This window comes from Equus przewalskii, chromosome 14, assembly GCF_037783145.1.
Source record: "Equus przewalskii isolate Varuska chromosome 14, EquPr2, whole genome shotgun sequence".
Lineage (NCBI taxonomy): Eukaryota > Metazoa > Chordata > Mammalia > Perissodactyla > Equidae > Equus > Equus przewalskii.
Window position 1 is genome coordinate 82,431,476 of NC_091844.1, and position 18,240 is coordinate 82,449,715.

The 18,240-nt window shown below is 41.1% G+C and overlaps 1 protein-coding gene across 1 annotated transcript in view; it reads left to right on the forward strand.

The window, feature by feature from the left end:
• The window catches only part of NOL10 (nucleolar protein 10), a 108,705-nt gene that overhangs the window by 27,529 nt on the left and 62,936 nt on the right, over nucleotides 1–18,240 (forward strand). Inside the window, exons 12-13 of the mRNA XM_008517561.2 lie at nucleotides 2,692–2,758; nucleotides 9,374–9,426. Coding sequence (XP_008515783.1) covers nucleotides 2,692–2,758; nucleotides 9,374–9,426 — 120 coding nt within the window. The remainder of the gene's footprint in view (nucleotides 1–2,691; nucleotides 2,759–9,373; nucleotides 9,427–18,240) is intronic.

Sequence of the window (18,240 nt, forward strand, 5' to 3'; positions counted from 1 at the left end):
TTTAAAACAGTATTTTTATACTCCAAATGCAGACATTTTTGTTTTTAAAAATTTGTAAAGTACTGGTAAAGTAGAAGTTGTTGGCCTGCCTTCCGCCCTCCCTGAAGGTAATGACTGGTACCACTCTGGGTGTATCCTCCCAGACCCTTTGGCTGCCGCCTGGTTTTCCATAGTGTGGATTTCTGTGCAGTGTGGCACCTTTTCTTTTTGTTCCATGCTATTATAGTTTCTTTTTCCCCTACTTTTTTTTCCCCCTCTCCTTCCTGTTGCAGTGGGAGCTTGAGAGGAAAGGGAGGTAGCTGTGTGGATTTCACTGTTTGTCTTAAATTAGAACTTGACTGCTGTTTTTCACTGAGCATGAAATAACCATCTTCCCCGGGCTTTGACTGTACCCCGCCTTTGCCACGGCAGCCTCTGATAATTAGTTAATAAATTCAAGAGCTGCCAGACATTTTCAACGTCAGATCTTGAAATCATCGTGCTGTAGTTGCTACGACAAGTTCTGTTGGGAGCTTGTTGTCAAAACCAAGCGCACTCTCGTCACCAACACCTGGTGACTTGGTTTTGCTTGACTTGCTTTCCTTGTTGTCTTTCTCATCACCTTTTCCCACTCCCATTTCCTTATCTTCTGTCTTTTTTTTTCTTTTAATTTCCTTCTCTTAATTTTTTAAAATACGGAACATTTCCTCCCACATTTAAAGTAAAAATGTTTTAGCCTTAAGTATATAACAGTTGACACTTTATGTATTTGTAGGTTCATTTTGTAGGTTATTTTGTGTCCGTTATCTTATTGGCTCCTCCTCAAACCCTGCGATGCAGGGATGGCGGATACCGTCCTCATTTACCATGTTGCTGTCTTTTGTTCTTTGGTTTCCTTGAGTGCACATTTAATTGCTGTGTGCTTTCTAGATTATGAAAATTTTTTTAAGTTGATTTATAGCTTTATTATTATTTTTTTATTGCAGTAACATTGGTTTATGACATTATATAAATTTCAGGTGTACAGCATTGTATTTCTATTCCTGTATATCACATTCAGCACCCAAAGACGAATTACCACCCATCACCACACACATGTGCCTAATCACCCCTTTTGCCCTCCACCCTTCCCGCTTCCCCTCTGGTAACCACCAGTCCAATCCCTGTCTTTATGTGTTTGTTTGTTGTTGTTTTTATCTTCTATTTATGAGTGAGATCATATGGTATTTGACTTTCTCCCTCTGACTTATTTCACTTAGCATAATACCCTCAAGGTCCATCCATGTTGCCAAAATGGCAAGATTTCATCCATTTTTATGGCTGAGTAGTATTCCATTGTGTGTATATACCACATGTTCTTTATCCGTTCGTCCCTTCATGGGCACCTAGGTTGCTTCCAAGTCTTGGCTATTGTGAATAATGCTGCAGTGAGCATAGGGGTGCATGTATCTTTATGCATTCATGTTTTCATGTTCTTTGTGTGAATACCCAGCAGTGGAATAGCTAGATCATATGGTATTTCTATTCTTAATTTTTTGAGGAATCTCCATACTGTTTTCCATAGTGGCTGCACCAGTTTGCACTCCCACCAGCAGTGTATGAGAGTTCCCTTTTCTCCACATCCTCTCTAACACTTGTTATTTCTGTCTTGTTAATTATAGCCATTCTGACGGGCATGAGGTGATATCTCATTGTAGTTTTGATTTGCATTTCCCTAATAATTAGTGGTGTTGAACACCTTTCATGTGCATCTTATACATGTTGGCTATCTGTATATCTTCTTTGGAAAAATGTCTGTTCAGATCTTTTGCCCATTTTTTAATTGGGTTGTTAGTTTTTTTGTTGTTGAAATGTATGAGTTCTTTATATATTTTGGATATTATCCCTTATCAGATATGTGGTTTGTGAATAGCTTCTCCCATTTGTTAGATTGTCTTTTCATTTTGTTGATGGTTTCCTTTGCTGTGCAGAAACTTTTTAGTTTAATGTAGTCCCATTTGTTTATTTTTTTCTATTGTTTCCCTTGCCTAGTCGGACATGGTACTTGAAAATATGCCGCCAAGACTGATGTTAAAGAGCGTACTGCCTATGTTTTCTTCTAGAAATGTTATGGTTTCAGATCTTACATTCAAGTCTTTAATCCATTTTGAGTTTATTTTGGTGAAAGATAATGGTGAAAGATAGCAGTTTACTTTCATTCTTCTACATGTGGCTGTCCAGTTTTCCCAACACCATTTTTTGAAGAGACTTTCCTTTCTACATTGTGTGTTCTTGGTTCCCTTGTTGAAAATTAGCTGTCCATATGTGTGTAGGTTTGTTTCTGGGCTCTCAATTCTGTTCCATTGATCTGTGTGTCTGTTCTCTGCCAGTACCTTGCTATTTTGATTACTATAGCTTTGTAGTATGTTACAGCTTTATTTTAAACATGAGACATTATCTTTAAAACTTTGTATTTACTTTGTTGGATAAGTTGCTTCCCTGCCCCCCAGGCTTCAGTTCCTTTATGTCTAAAATGAGAGCATTTTGTAAGACGATAAAATGAATTCTCTAAGGTTTTTAAAACTTAGATTCTGTGATTTCATAGGTGATTTTATTTCTTTACATGGTAATATGTGGTTGAGTTATGTCTCCAGTTTATTTTCTTTATGTGACATTGCCAAAAGTTGTCTTACTATAACTATTTTAATAATTCCGTTTTGCTTATTCTTTTAGGGAAAAATATTTACTTCCTTGGAGCCAGAACATGACATTAATGATGTCTGCCTCTATCCCAACTCAGGTATGCAGTGTGTAGCAACGGGTCATTCAGAGAGACAAATCTGGGCTGTGCTTTACTGGGTTTTAAACTCATTTTATTTCTCAAGACAGGGTTTGGCTTGGTCAGGACAGTTCTTGGATATTGTATTTACTTGAAGAATCCAGAGCAGGAAGTGGTGTGGATGATTCAGAAAATGGTACTGTCAGTGACTCAGTCCTCAGCCAGCCTAGCTATTAGTAGAAACTGGTAACAGGGTATAGGTAGGTGGTGGGTGAGATGCTATTTTGGTGTGCTCTTTAGCTGTTTTATGTGGTTAGTAATGGTGTGTGGAAATGGAGTTAGGGATTTGGAGAAGGCTGGAGTTGCCTGATCAGCCGCAAGGTTCACGAAGCCATGGGTTTTGGTATAGTCTGTGTTGTATGCTGTTCAGCAGATTTCAAGATTTAACAATACCTTCAAGGCAAATCTGTGCAGAATTTGGGGGTATGAGAGAAAATGAGAACACTTTCCACTCTTAAACAGTGTTGTACTCTGAGAGCAGACATACACAGATAATTTCGATAGAGGGGTATGAGGCAAAACAGGAAAAGTTGTGTTACGTGTGTACACACAGTACTTTGTCAGTGCGTTAGAGAGGAGGTTTCAGCCAGGGAGGCTGGCGGAGGTCGTGGGGAGACTTGTTTGCAGTGAGTGTGGAGTGATGAGTGAGGTTTGGTAGGTGGAGCTGGGAGGTGAGGTGAACGGAACAGGAACAGACAGAAGAACAGTAAAAGAACCAACAGTTTTTGAAGTAGAGTACAAGCTAAGACAGGAATTAGTCGGTGGGCATTGCTCAGCACGTGTTAAGTATCACCGAAGTTGAGGCAGGGAGCTAAGAGTTACCAAATGCTCCCAAGTTACCACTCTAAATGATGGATGCTGTAATATTTATCATTTAATCTTTTTGTAACCCCATGTAGTTAGTAGCACCCGCTTCTTTTTTCTTTTCTTTCTGTCTGTCTTTCTTACATTGCAGGAGGTGAGAAAAGTTAGGTAATTTGCCCAGGGTTGGTTGCCCAGCTGGCGTGTGGCAGAGCCTCTGTTAGAGCCTACCTTTCCTGATTCTGGAGTCCTTGTTCCATGTAGTGACGTGCTTCTCTTCCGAGAAAGAAGAAGAACTCTGCATCTTTGTGCTCAGTTTTTCATCTGTGATAGTGGAGAGGATTTTATTATGATGTTTGGGGTGAGTCAAATTCTGATGAGTTCGGGAATTAATTGCAGATGAGGATGCTGGGGTCCTAGTTACTGAGTACTGAATGATCTAGAATGGAGTCTGGGCTAAGTACAGAGATGAGTAAAACCAGGTGAAATTGAAGTTGGAACAAGGGTGATGAGCAGGTTTGGCTGGATTGAGGGGGTGAGAGAGTTTGAGGGGCAGCAGGTGGTGATGAGAGAAAGACGTTCTCGGCCTGTGCTGTCCAGTTTGGTAGGTACCAGCCGAGTGTGGTGAACTAATCTGTGCCTAATCTCAATTGAGGTGTGCTCGAAGTATGAAATACACACCAGATTTCAAAGACATTCTATGAAAAGTATGTCATTCATTTTTTATATCAATAGTATGTTGAAATGAAAATATTTTGGACTTACTGGCTTAACAAAATATATTAAAATTAATTTTACTTATTTCTTTTTATTTTTTTAATGTGTCTACTAGAAAATTTTAGATCACATATGTGGCTTGTGTGATATTTCTGTTGGGCAGTGCTGGTCTAGAATTGGAGATCTTTGAACAGTTGAGGCGCTGATAGGGTGGCAGGCGCTACAAGTCAGCTGTGGCGTGGCAGCCCTTCACCTGCGCCGAGTGCAGCATTGGCCTCCTCTGAGTGGACATTTCTAGTGGTCAGAAATACTGTCATCCCGCCTAGGAAGAATAGCTGTCATTCCCTAATATCATCTTATATCCAGTCCATTTTCTCATTCCCTAACTGTCCCCAAAATGCCTTTTTTAGCCCATTTTTTTGAACTAGGATATAATCAAGGTTGTGTGATGCATTTAGTTGTTGTGTGTCTTTAGTTTCTTTCAATCCAGAATAGTCCCCCCATCTTTTTTTTCCCTTCTCCCTGATACTGACTTTTCAAAGGTCAGGTTGATAGTCTCATAGATTGTCCCTCATCCTGAATTGATGTGATTGTTTTCCTGGTGTCTACGTTGTTCCTCCAGCCCCTGTATTTTTTCTGAGATAGAAGTTAAATCTAACAGCTTGATGTGCTGTAGGTTAAATATTTTGGACAAGAGTAATGAGCTGGGCAGCGGGGTTCTCCATGACAGACCTCGTCCCATCAGTCATCCATCCCAGTGCCACTGAGGATGACAGTGACCCCTCTGTTTAAGGGGGCCGCCAGATCTCTGCATTACAAAGTATGCCTTTCTGAAACGTCAAAATTTTAAGAGTGATGTTTTGGACAGAGGAATGACTTTACTGTTGAACATCTTAGAAGCGGTTGACCAAACACACACACTAAGTCGTTTCTTTCCTGAGATCGCAAGCACAATAAGACAAGTGCCTCAGCCGCTGCTCCGGGGCTTGGATCTAAGCGTGGTTGATTCATGTGCTGTGCTGTCTTTCCCTTGCTTTACCACACCTTTTCCTTTAACGCTGCTCTTTATGTTTGTGCTTAATCATTACGAGCTTAATCATATTTTAGAAAAGCTAAAACGTTCTTCTTTCTTTATCTTCTCACTTACTCATTTTGGAGTAATTAAAGCCGAATCATGATTACTGTTTTGTAATGTTTTTCTAATACTCAGACTGCTCAGAATGTTGAGAAATGGTTCCGCCTCCCTGGCTCCTTTTAGGCTCCTGATCTTGTTGCTCATCCAGGCGCTTCTGCGTCAGGCAGCTGCCCTGCAGGTCAGGGTGCACGAGAGGCAGCGGCTCTGTGGCGTGGATGCGCAGCAGCTTCACGTGATGCTTGTGGCGCTTCCCTGTGTCGAGCCCCGCCCCAGGCCTGTGGACTCAGGATCACTGGTTTCAGATCCACTGGTAGAGGGAAAAGAACATTTTGACTCAGAAAAGACCTAATTCCGGCTTCATAGTTATGCAGGTCATCCAACTTCGGTTTTCTCACCTGCCTTACAGGCTGCTGGAGGCTGTCTATACCGTTAAATGTGAGGTTGCCTCTTATTCTGTCAGTATCCTCTTGACACATAGGAAAAAGCTGTTCGAGTCATCTGTAAATACCCTTGGTGCCCTGTATGCAGTCATGAGCTGCATACTGACGTTTCAGTCAGCAGCAGACCGCATATACGGCAGCAGTCCCATAAGATTACTACCATGGAGCCTAGGTGTGGAGTAGGCTACACCATCTAGGTCTGTGTAAGTGCAGTGTGTGACGTGTGCACAACGGTGAAATCGCCTAAAGACGCATTTCTCAGAACGTATGCCCATCATTAAGCAACGTGTGAAGTGAAATCACGTGCTCCAACTTATATCGGAAGTTGAACATGTGGAAGGAAATGTCCCGGCTGCTCCCCTCTGGCAGAGTTCAGCACTTACCGCTTTTCTGCTCCGAGCTGGTCGAGGCAGTGACGATGCTGTATGTTTTAGTTATGCTTCTCAGATCTATCTGGTGAAGGACCAGGGTTTTGTTTTTTCTTTGTTTTTAAGTTTCCAATCCATTGCAGATTGATACTTTTGTAAAATATAATAAAAATGAATTACTCGAGGGCTGGCCCAGCGGCACAGCAGTTAAGTTCACACACTCCACTTTGGTGGCCCAGGGTTCACCAATTTGGATCCCAGGTGCAGACCTATGCATTGCTTGTCAAGTCTTGCCATGGCAGGCATCCCACATATAAAATATAGGAAGATGGGCATGGATATTAGCTCAGGGACAATCTTCTTCAGCAAAAAGAGGAGGATTAGCAGTGGATATTAGCTCAGGGCTCATCTTCCTCAAAAGAAAAAAAAAGGAATTACTAGGAAAAGGATCACACATTTGGATCTCACTGCAACGTCCAATTGCTATACAGGTTTCTAAATCCTTCCTTTCAGTTTCTACACTTATCTCAGCTGGGTACCAGCTGGCAGACTGGCCGTGGGAGCACACTTTGAGTAGTGCTAGTACTGAGCACTGTTTCTGATTTCCAGCCATGAGCTGCAGTGAGTCCTGAAGCCCCTGAAGCCCCTGCAGACAAGTACTGATAGGTGCCTGTCTCTGGGGAGGGCCCTGTTCCGTCCGGTTCTCTTTCCCTGCACTCGTAAACCACGCTGTATATTGTGTGCTGTACTCTGCTGTTCCATACCGACGTGTGTTCTTTCCCTTCTAGGTGCTGATACTCTTTCCCTTCTTTTTTGAAATGCATATTTTTTTGTTGAAGCCGTAATAAACATCAGGAAAGGAAATTGAGAGGAAAAATCATCCATAATTCTACCTTCTCTTCACAGGCACCATTACTCTTCTCATGAGAGAAATTCTTATATTAATCATGTGTTCATGTGTTTTAAATTGTTGTCCTCTCACAATATGTATAATTCTTTTGCTTTTCAAGTTGACATTATATTAAAGACATTTTTCATGTTGCTAAACAGTGTTTAGATTGGCACTTTTTAATGGTTTATTTTTTGATTGTGCAAGAAGTCTTTTCGTTTGATTTTAGTTGGTATTGGAGTTGTAGAGTCCCGGTTGCGTGGGCTTTGGAGTAGTAGCACACCAGCTGCTCTCCTTACTGGCTGTGTGGTGACCTTGAGCCACTTCTCTCATTTCTGAGCGGCGTTCTCATCTGTGGGTGTGGAGTGCCTGGCACGGTGCTTCCCGCTCTCCCCTCTTGCCTGCGATCGGCTTCATTTCTGCTGCACTCACACTCTCTTTCACTGCTTTGGTTTTTCTGCTTCTTGCTTGTTAGAAACTTCTAATGCTCCTGGGGCTTTGTTAGGCTGTTGGTTTTTCTCATCCGTAGTTGGTTTCAGTCCTGACCCTTCCCGCTTTAGTTTGGTAGTGGGTCAGCTTGTATCACTGTCCATATATGGCCAAGCGAAATCCCGCTCCATTGTACATGGCAGTCTGCGGCATCCAGTCGGAATTCTCTTGTGTGTTTGGAGCAGAGCCTTTTCTGTGGTTTGTTTGGTAGGTGGGGTTTTGTTTCCTTGTGGAATGTTCATTGTTTGAATGTTCAATGTTCAGGGTTGAGCCAGTGAAGCCAGGCTTAGGGTATGTCTTCAGCAAGAACCTTCTTTTGGGTTGTAAAGTGTCTCTTCAGTCCCCAGAACTTCATCTGTAATTGGGTCTAAAGGGTCTAGGAGCAATTTTCGTGTGCTGTTAGTGACGCCTGGGAAGCACAGGCACTAACTTTTACAAGCTTTTGTATTAACAAAAAAAAGGAAAAAATACTTTTTAAAACATAGAATCAAATCATTGTCCTTAACATTTGGTGTATTTAATTATGATTATTTGGTCTGATAATCCAGGCGTCTTCCCTCCGTGGATTCCTCTTTTGTATTTTACAAATGGGTTTTAAAAATGAATATTATTTGGTTGATCTGTAAAAGTATTTAAAAACAAGAGCTCTTGAGTTTGAATTTTAGCTCTAAAACTCTCTAGCTCCCAACAGGACACTCCATCTGTTTGAGCTTTGTTCTTCTGATCTGTAAAATAAGGATCATGATATTTCTTATTTTAGAGAGTTGTTGCATGTTCACTGAGATAATATATGTGAAAGTGCTTAGTAAATTATAAGGGGCCCCCAGTGGTCTCAGTTTTATTGAAAGCACATCATTCTGGAGCAGGGGCTCTGAGGACTAGAGCTGCTTTGAGAGACTTTGGGGGAGGTGTAGGTTGCAGATGTGGCAGGGAACAGAGACATCTAGATACTTTGGTACTGTACCAAAGAACAATGGATTCCTAGGTCGCCGTTGCTACTGGGGTTGTAGGGAAACCTTTATTGAAGGCTGGCAAGTTGTTCCTTACTTCGGTTTTGCTTTCTTAAAATGCTGATCCTGAGAAGACTAAATTTTTAAGCACTCTGTTGGTTGAGTCTATTAAAATTCCATGGTGAGTGCATCCTTTTGGTGTAGTAAGGGCTGTTAGGGTCTCTGTAGGTCCTTTCTGGTGTAGCCGCATGTAGCATTGTCCTTAAGTCATTGTGCTTTTCAATTCAGGTGTGAAGTTTAAGGCAAAAATTAGCAACTGCTTTGCCATGACATTTTGTGGGGAAATACTTTACCTTGGTTCTTTGATTCCTGATTAGCAGAAGGAAGCCTTACTTCTTAACTTCCTCATTATTATTATAATAAATAGAGCACCAAAACAACACTTTATCTATGTGTCTGAAGCTTAAAACTTTCCCGCTTAAAAATGATGACAAACTTCATGTAGACCTGAGCACTTTATGGTGGGGCCACTCGTTTACTTAGCTAGTGCCGCCTGAGTGTTTTGCAGGTGGGCACTTGGTCTTTCTGATACTTGAGGTACTCCATCTAGGAGGCTCAGGAACTGAAGCCCATGACCTGACTCCTAGGGTGCCTGGCCTCCAGGCCTGGCTCTTCTGCCATACACCGTGTTCTGAGCACCTCAAGCATTTCAAAATGTAAAACAGATAGAAAAGGCTACTTTTCTTTTTCCCCGTGTGTTAACCTTTTTCATTGTGTTTATTTTCAGGAATGCTGCTCACTGCCAATGAAACCCCCAAGATGGGCATCTATTACATTCCGGTAAGTAATACAAATAGGAGTTATGATAAAAACGGGACAAGCGAAGATACTTTATTTTTAAGCTGATGTATTGAGGGACTTTGGTTCTGCATGTGGCTTTGTAAATTAAACACAGTGGGTCCACTTGTAGGTTTGTTTGCTTCCTGGAGCCAGTAAAATAATGCTTACCCATTCTTTTATGGGGAGCTAATGTCACATTAAAATAGACATTAGAAATTAGTCTTTATTCTTCAGGTTTACGTTTGTTTTTTTCCCCCAAGTATTTCAGAATCTTAAACTTTCAGCTGTTAGTGATCGAGGTCTCATTCTAAAATCAGTCTAGAACTCTTCTAGTCATCTCATTGTAGTTTGTTTCTCTTAAAAATAAGTTACACATAAAAGAACCTATCTTCGATTGACATGATCAGTGATGACATGCAGTTTATACTCTTATCCTTTTTTTTCCTTCTATAAGAGTTCTTCTCTTACAGATGCCAGATGCTTCCTCACCTTTGCCTTTTAGTTTATAGTGGGAAAGAAACAGAGGGAAATACAATCTCCTAAACAGAAAAACCCCATAGTACAAAGTTGGCATTAGATTACTTTATAGTCAGCAAACGTCTCCCTTTCCTGAGATTTGGGGGTAGGGAGCGGGGAGTGTTGAAGGTCAGAACTCTAGGGAGGGCGGACGCTCCGTAACCACTGTCAGCCTCCAGTATGAAAATTATTCTTATTTATGATGGTTCTTTTGAAATAGCTCAACAATGTGTGTATTTCCAAAAAAAAGTATTCTGGTTGATGTTGACTTTTTGTGGTTTCAGGAAACTGGTATGTTGTTGAAAGCACTTTGAGATGTTTCTTTTGGTTGATAGTGAAATGAAGGCCATTCAGACGGCAAGCTTTTCCATTTTTCTAAGTTCTCATTTTTCCCTGGATCCTCACGCATACTACTTCTCTATTCCTATCAGTTTATCCATCTTTCTGTGTCTTCATTTGTTCAATAAATATGTTAATTGATTGCATCAGCTGTGTGTGAGCATAATGCGCGTGATCCCAGAGGCAGTAACAGTGTGTAGGGTCCTGCCTCTTTCCTCAAGGAGTTCATTGTTAGAAATAAAACAGGAACGGAGGCCATCTCCGTTCATGTGATGAATGCGGTAACAGAAGTAAGGAAGGGTACTTTACAGCACGTAGCAGGGGAGACGCTTAACCCAGTGTGGGCCTGGGAACTGGTGGGAAGTGTGGACGATGTGCAGGGAAACCTTCGTGAGGAATTGACTTCTAAGGGAGACTGAAGGGTGCTTATATATACTGGATGAAGAGGGTGGGGTGGAGTGAGGTGCAAAATGGGAGAAGGATCTTGGAAGTAGAGGGAACTGTGTGCAGAAATCAGGGAGAGAGTAACACACGTGTCTGAGCCTTAGAGCGAGAGGGATGAGGGTAAGATCTGAGGCTGATCTGAGGCTCAGGAGCCAGATTGCAAAGGTCTTGGAAACCAGGAGTGAGAATGTAGGCCAGGAAGTCTTGGAAAAGTTTGAAGTCGGGGAGTGATGTGATCAGATTTGCATTTTGGAAGGGTTATTTTGGCTGCTACAAGAAGATAGGTTAGATAGGATCTAATCCAGAAGCAGTAAGAACAGGCTATAACAATCTACAGGAGAGATGATAGTGTCTGTGCTGCCTGTGCCAGGCCTCCCTTTTTAGTGGTTGGAGTGTTTTGGGTTCTGAGATAATTTGAGAGAAGTCTGATCTGGCAGGCAGTAATTTCAGAGGTTTGTTATCCTTGAACTGCCAAATGGCATGCCTCAGAAGTGTTCATTGATGAAGACTTGTGTAGATCACAAGAATTGCCTTCCCTCTGTCCAGCGTGACACAGTCTTCTTCCAGTCTCACCCTCTTTGGGAACATTGTCAAGAGAGGCAGAATAAATCAGCTTACTGTCTAAACTTTACTTCTCGTCCTGGGAAAGATCTTTCATTTTCCACTTGGGAGTGCTTATTATGTTTTGATCTTTAGCAGCTGCCTAAAGATGTTGATGTCTTGGATCATAGAGCCTTTCCCCATGTAAAACGTGTGTAGAATCAACTAGTGCGAAGTGGAAAAGCCCACTCTAAGATCGAGCGTGGAGGGCTGCCTCAGGAGGTTGGCTTGTAAACAGGGAAAGGTGGGCTGGGGAGCCCTTGGTGCGGAGGTGAGGAGGGGCAGGGCTGAGTACTTGTGCAGCGAGGCCGTCTTACTGCTTGTGCTGAGGAGGTGGCACTGGGGACAGAATTGGAAGGGTCGGTGTGGTGGAAGATAGGCTTGCTAATGGGTCAGATGTGGGGGGTAAGGAAAAGGAAAGAACCAAAGACGACAGCCTGGTTTCTGCTTGGGTAAATGTGTGGACAAGGAGGTCATTCCCTGAGTTCAGGAAGAGGTAGGGAAGTCTTAGAAATAATTTTCCCTTTGGTCTCATATTCTGCATTTTATGAAATGGTCTTTAAAAGGAACAAACACACAGCTTTTTTGATTATGCAAATAATGTATGCATATTGCTATTTATTCCAAGTGTTTTACAAACTATAAGGAGATAAAAACCACCCGTCCCCCCCTTGATAATATTATAAGCACTATTAATATTTGAATGTATTGTCTTTCAGTTATAATGTTATGTGTGCGAAGTTGTGTTTTATGTGCAAACTTGTGTCCTGGTTCTTTGGTTAACTTTAGAAATATTAATTCTAAGGCATTCAAATTACCTAAAACATTTTTAGTTATCTCCATTATATTTTATTGCCGGGCTTGTGGCGTTTTTACAATCTTAGAACTATAAGAGACCCATTACTCACTTCTTCTTCGCTGAGTCTGTTTCTCAGGGCGGACCGTTTTGTTCCCAGGAATGGGGACTTGAATTAGCACAAGTGAGAGGGGCCGGCTGACGGCTAGATTAAGAAACTGCTGTCTTGAGAAATGTTAGCTTATCTTATAAGACCTTTTTGGTTTCAACCTTGTAACTCAGATTTAACAGAAAACTGTGGCAAAACTCCGGAGACTGCTCCCAGGTGACTGCGTGTGGGGACAGTGAGAGCATAAGTTGTTCTTGCTCCGTAAGCATTGTGCTGGAACTGGTACTTAAGTGTTCCTTCCTGGCCTCCTTCCTGCCCTCCTGCCGTGAACTGAGTGCTGTATTATAGTGCCGTTTGTCTTCACGTGGAAGTTACTTTTTGTAATATTTCTTGAAAGCAAAAAGAGAGCCCAGGGGTCTGAAAGCCTACCATTTTTCGTAAGATTTTATCAAACTTACCGAGCTGATATTTGGCACAAAGTTTTATTTGAGGCCCACAGAACCAGAGAACGATGTGTTTAATATATGATTCACGCCAAATTTAGGAGGTTTGGACTGTGATTTGTATTAACATCTTATAAATCAGGTATGGAAACTTTTTTCTCCCCTTTGGGCCTATGCTAAAAATGAAGACTGCTTAGTGATCTTTTAGCGTGTTAATTTTTGCCTTTCTGTCAGATACCATCGTTTTTGAATACTTGAGTCTTTATAGGGTAAATTCAATTCCTGACTTCCACACTGCTGCTTAGCTCGCTGTGCCCAGAGCTAGCACGTCATTTGTGGCTGATTGGATTTTCTCCAGCTCTTTCCCCACTTTCTCAGGATTCTCCTTTTTTCCCCTCTCAGAGGTCAGGATCTGTTATTTTATTTGTTTGTTTGCTTTTTAAATTCTGGGACCTAATTCAACCGTAGTTCCTGAGACTAATGTCAGGAATAGTTTTTCAAATTTGGTTTTCCCCTGAAATGTAATTTAATCTTAGGTTAATTCTTTATAATTAACCCCTTTGGCAACTATGTAGACTCCAGAGGGAATCCAAGTCCCCTCTGGCAGCCCACCGGAAGCCCAGCCAGTGCGGTTAATGTTTCTCTTGGAAACGTTCCTGCATTCCACGGCCCCAGTGCATCAGTGAGCCCCTGAAAGCGCTCATTGTTGGACAGTTGACTGTTGCATGCTTGATGATATGTATGGGTGTGTAAACGTAAGGAAAAATGTAAGAGGAAAACATACTATTATTTGCTTGGGAAGCTATTCGATTTAGAAGAATAAAAATCAGTTAAGGATGAACTGTTTTGATTTTTTTTTAAACATGTAAATTTAAGTCACTAAACAAGTTATATGCAATGTTACTGAACTCTACTTTCAATGTTGCCAGTTAGGTATTTTGGTTTTAAAACATTTTCTTAGGACAAAGAATACCTATATTGTTTTCATTGAAATGTTTTTGTTATTTACAATAAATCAATAAAACATATTAATTAAATATTTTAACATTTATATTTAATTTAAAATTATATTTGAAATCTGGAAAGTACTTTGGAGCCAAAGTACTTGCAAATGGGGCACAGTTAAAAACATAAAGGATTATATTTAACCTGCACTGGTGCTTCTGTTAGGAAACAGTGCTTGAACTTATCTGGCATAATGCGTAAAACCCACAAAACTGTCTTTGCAAATAGAGATAATTAGATGTTAAGAAGCATAAACCTCAAGAATACTTGCTTCACTTAATTATAAAACACACACACATATCCTCAAAAAGATATATATAAAGCTGAAGGAAATGCAAAAAATTCTTGGTAGCCAAATTTTTTTCTGCTAAGGAAGATTCACCCTGAGCTAACATCTGTTGCCAATCTTCCCTTTTTTGTATGTGAGCCGCCACCACATCACGGCCACTGACAGGTGAGTGGTGTAAGTCTGAACCCGGGACACCGAAGCGAAGCATGCTGAACTTCACCACGAGGCCACCAGGACTGGCCTAGTAGCCAGATTTTGTGAACTGTAATAAAAGGTTCAGTATCATGAATATCTTTAAATCCCTTCACTTCATGAGTTATCACTCACAAACCCAAAAAGGGCTGCGGCAGAGCCAAGGTCTTCTGATCCCACTGCTGGGTTCGTTTGCTCTAGTCCGGGGTTTAGATGGAACACCTGCTGCAGCACACATGGACACGAAAGGCCGGGCAGAGCTTCGTAGTTCTGGGGCTGACCAAGGAGGTGTTTTTGAAATAACTTAGTTGCAGCATTTGGAAGTCAGTTTTAGAGAAGTGGCATGAAAAATTTTATAGTAGATATATATGGATACTTACATTTGGGCAGATTTTATTGTTGTTTCTCAAGAAAGAATTAAAAGTGGATATCAGTCTTTTCATCAAGATTTTTTCTCTATGAGCTTTTGTGACAAAACAAAGAAATTTAGGTATAAACAGTTTTTGACTGTTCTGTCTCTGGTGAATTGAATTTGTTAGTCTAGTTCTAAACTCAACCACTGTGTCAGGTTGTCTGTTATGGAGGTATTTTTGGGTACGTTTTGATCATCCTTTTTGTGGCCTCCCTTAGAGATAGCATCTTTTTTTAAGTTCAGTATTTCAAGTATACCGCTCTGGTATATTTTGGCATAATTTTCTAGAAGGCTTAAGATAGCCATATAACGCTTTCTAACAATTACTCTTTGCCTTTGCTTCATAAGAAGATAACATTTTTATCACCTATCCAAATTGTAAGTATGTTATTTTAGTTAACATTAGACTTGAAGGTATCTTAAAAATGTCTAAAACATGTAGGTGGGTGACTTCTTTGCTCTTTTGCCTGTTAATATTTTTTCTTTTTTTCTGTATTATAAAAATAAATGTAGGAGACGAGTGTTTTTATTTATTTCGCAAGGATATATTGAGCACTGTGCTAGGAACCTGGAATATGTTGGTGAATAAAACAGCCTTAATACCTTGCCTTTGTGAGTTTACAGTCAAGGGGGAGGGGTGATGATAGACTCCTATGTGACTGTCAGCGCTGTGAAGGAAAGGAGTTGGTGTGGGGACAGAGGAATGTACTTAGGGTAGTCAGGGGTCGGGCGCCGATGGTCAGCCTTTTATGTCGATATGTTCTGTCTCCTTTTTGTATAGACATTATCTTCCCCATTTTAATTTTAAAGTTTAGAGTTAGAGACTTAGTCTTCTTTCAGTCTTAAGATCACAGCACATATCTGGGGGCAAAATGGTGAATGACGAGTTTGTCCCGCAATCTCTGGAAACAAAGTGAACAGCAGAGGGGATTTTGGCCAACAGAGAAGGTATTGCTTTTCCTGGAGAGTCACTTGTGTGAACAGTCAAGTGCCCTTTCTCCTTTAATGTACATCTCATATACAGATCACTTAATTTTATCTCTAAGTAGCATTCAACGCAGGTGACCAGCCTCCTTGAAACACTGCTTGGCTTCTGAACACCACATTCTCCTGGTTTTCCTCCTATCGTCCCTCCAATGGCCCTTCTCTGTCTTCCTTGGTTGCTCTGTTCCCTGCTGGTATGTCCCAGGACTTGGGCCTCAGCTCTCTCCCCTTGACCTGTAAATGTTAGTGAGTCTTGGGGCTGAGTTCTTGTTTATATTCTCTCCCTAGGGAGCTCATCATCCCTAGGCTTTATAGGACACCTGTGTGCTGATGACCTTTACATTTCTGTCTCCAGTCTTTCCTCCCCTCTGAGTACAGAGTTATATATCTATCAGTCTACTTGGCTTCTCCACTGGATGTCTAATAGGCACACAATATTGAATGTGTTCACAGCAGAATTCTTCATCCCAGCTTCCTACCCTACCCCACACTTGCTAGGTGTTCCCATTTCAGCAGAGGCACCATTGTCCACCCAGTTATCTAGGCCCGGAGCACAGGAGCCACTCATGTTTCGTCTCCCCCTTGCACTTCATCCCTCCTCATCTAGTCTGTCAGTAAGTCACGTCAACTCTGTTTCCAGTATTGGTTCAAATCCAACCGCTTCTCAGTATTTCCACTCCTACAACTCATCTGGATCACCGTAACAGCCTCTTTAATTGATCTTTCTTCTTTTACTTTTGTTTTTCTTGCAGTCTGTTTTCCATACAAAAGCCAGATTTTTAAAATATAAAAATAAAAACAAAACAAACATAAATCAGATTATATCACCCTTCTGCTTAAAATCTTCCAGGGGCTGGCCCAGTGGCATGGTTAAGTTCGTGCACTCCACTTTGGCGGCCCAGGGTTCACAGGTTCAGATCCTGGGTGCGGACCTGCACACTGCTCATCGAGCCACACTGTGGCAGCTTTCCACATACAAAATAGAGGAAGATGGGCATGGATGTTAGCTGAAGGACAACCTTCCTTACCAAAAAGATAAAATAGAATAAAAGTCTTCCAGAGGTTTATCATTTTGCTTAGATGACATCCCAACTCCTATTATAACTTAAAACATCCTTCAAGTAGAAATAGACTAAATCACCAGAGTCTCCATTTTCTCTCACCCATCAAAGAATAGACCTCTACAAACCATTAATCTGTTTACAGAGATCACCAGATGGTCAGAGCATAAAACCAAACTAACCAAGACCAAACACAAAATTTCCCTGGCCCTTTAAGAACAAGTTTGTAGATCTCTATGCATGGTTTTCCATTGAAGCACAAAATTTTCCCTACTTTCATTTATTTACTAATTTGTGCATGTCTTTCCCCATCATAGTATAAAACATGGACACAGAGGCACTGTTTTATCTATTTTGCTGTTAGATCCCCAGCACCTAAAGCAGTGCCTAGTACACTGTAGGCATTCAATTAGTATGTGCTGAAAAATTAGTAAAGCAAATGCATGTGAGAGTAAGCTGGTCGCTGTAATTTGGAGAACTTTAAATAATAGCTGTCTATTTTGACAATGGCTGGTTTGCAGTGCTTTTTAGCTGTTCTTAGACCATTCGAATCTTGGATTTGCTTTTTTCTGCTACTGCTATTGAAATAAAAAAGTGGAGAACATGACTCATAAGTGCCAGATTATAATTTTTGTACAGCAGGATAGGCTGTGTCTTTGCTCTGACAGTACATTCTAATCAGCCAGATCAGAGAATCTTGGTGTGATGCGGTCATTGTGTTTGGGAGTGCTGAAGATTTCTAAAAGTAATGCCTTGTCCAAAAGGGTTAATAGTGCTTCTGTTAAGAGGATAACCTCTTTCCTAGAAAAATACAAAAGGAGAACATGAAAATAAGGGCATTTAGTTTTTTTGTCTCTTTTTTGAAATTTGTCCAGAAGTTGGCTTTGCACCTAGGATGGGATGGGCTTACACGTTTTAAAGACTGGAAACAATGCCTTTCTTTTCTTCCTGGGCATACCTGAGCTTTTAAGCTGGAGTTGCTGGAAGTGCTGTGCATGTTGCTCCCTATGACTTGGGTTTGAATCTGGTCAATGATTGGTCTGGTTGATCCATTTTGATTCAGAGCCAGTACTGAAGGTCTTTATGTTTACTAATTTGATATTCGGAGATTCCCCAGATGTGAGGTCTCTGGCCCACCAGTGTATGTCGAAATGTCCCTGAGTACATTAGTGTCCGTATAAAATCCTAAAAGTGATAGACGACATTTTCATTTAAAATGCTCACTTAAGCAGAGAGCTGTTAGACATAGTGACAGAATTTTGTTAGAAATGCTTATTTTATAGTGCCAGTAGCAACATACTCCCCTGGTTTAGGGAGGTAGTGCCAGATGCAAAGAAAACTATCCCCTGGGGAATTTGCCAGCATACAAACGATGTACAAGACAGAACATAAACTGGACAAGTAGCAGCTAAAATGTTTCCACACTAAAGGATTTTTGAACATGCTATAAAGAACAGGGGAGGCTTTTGAAGCACAGAATATTAGAGCAGAAAGGGATCTTTGAGGTCTTCTAGTCCAATCCCTCAGTTTATAACTGAGGAATCAAGTTTTTTGTTCAAGGTCAAATGACAAGTTGGTAGCAGAGCTGGATCTAGAAGGCATTTCTTCATTCCACACTCCGTAG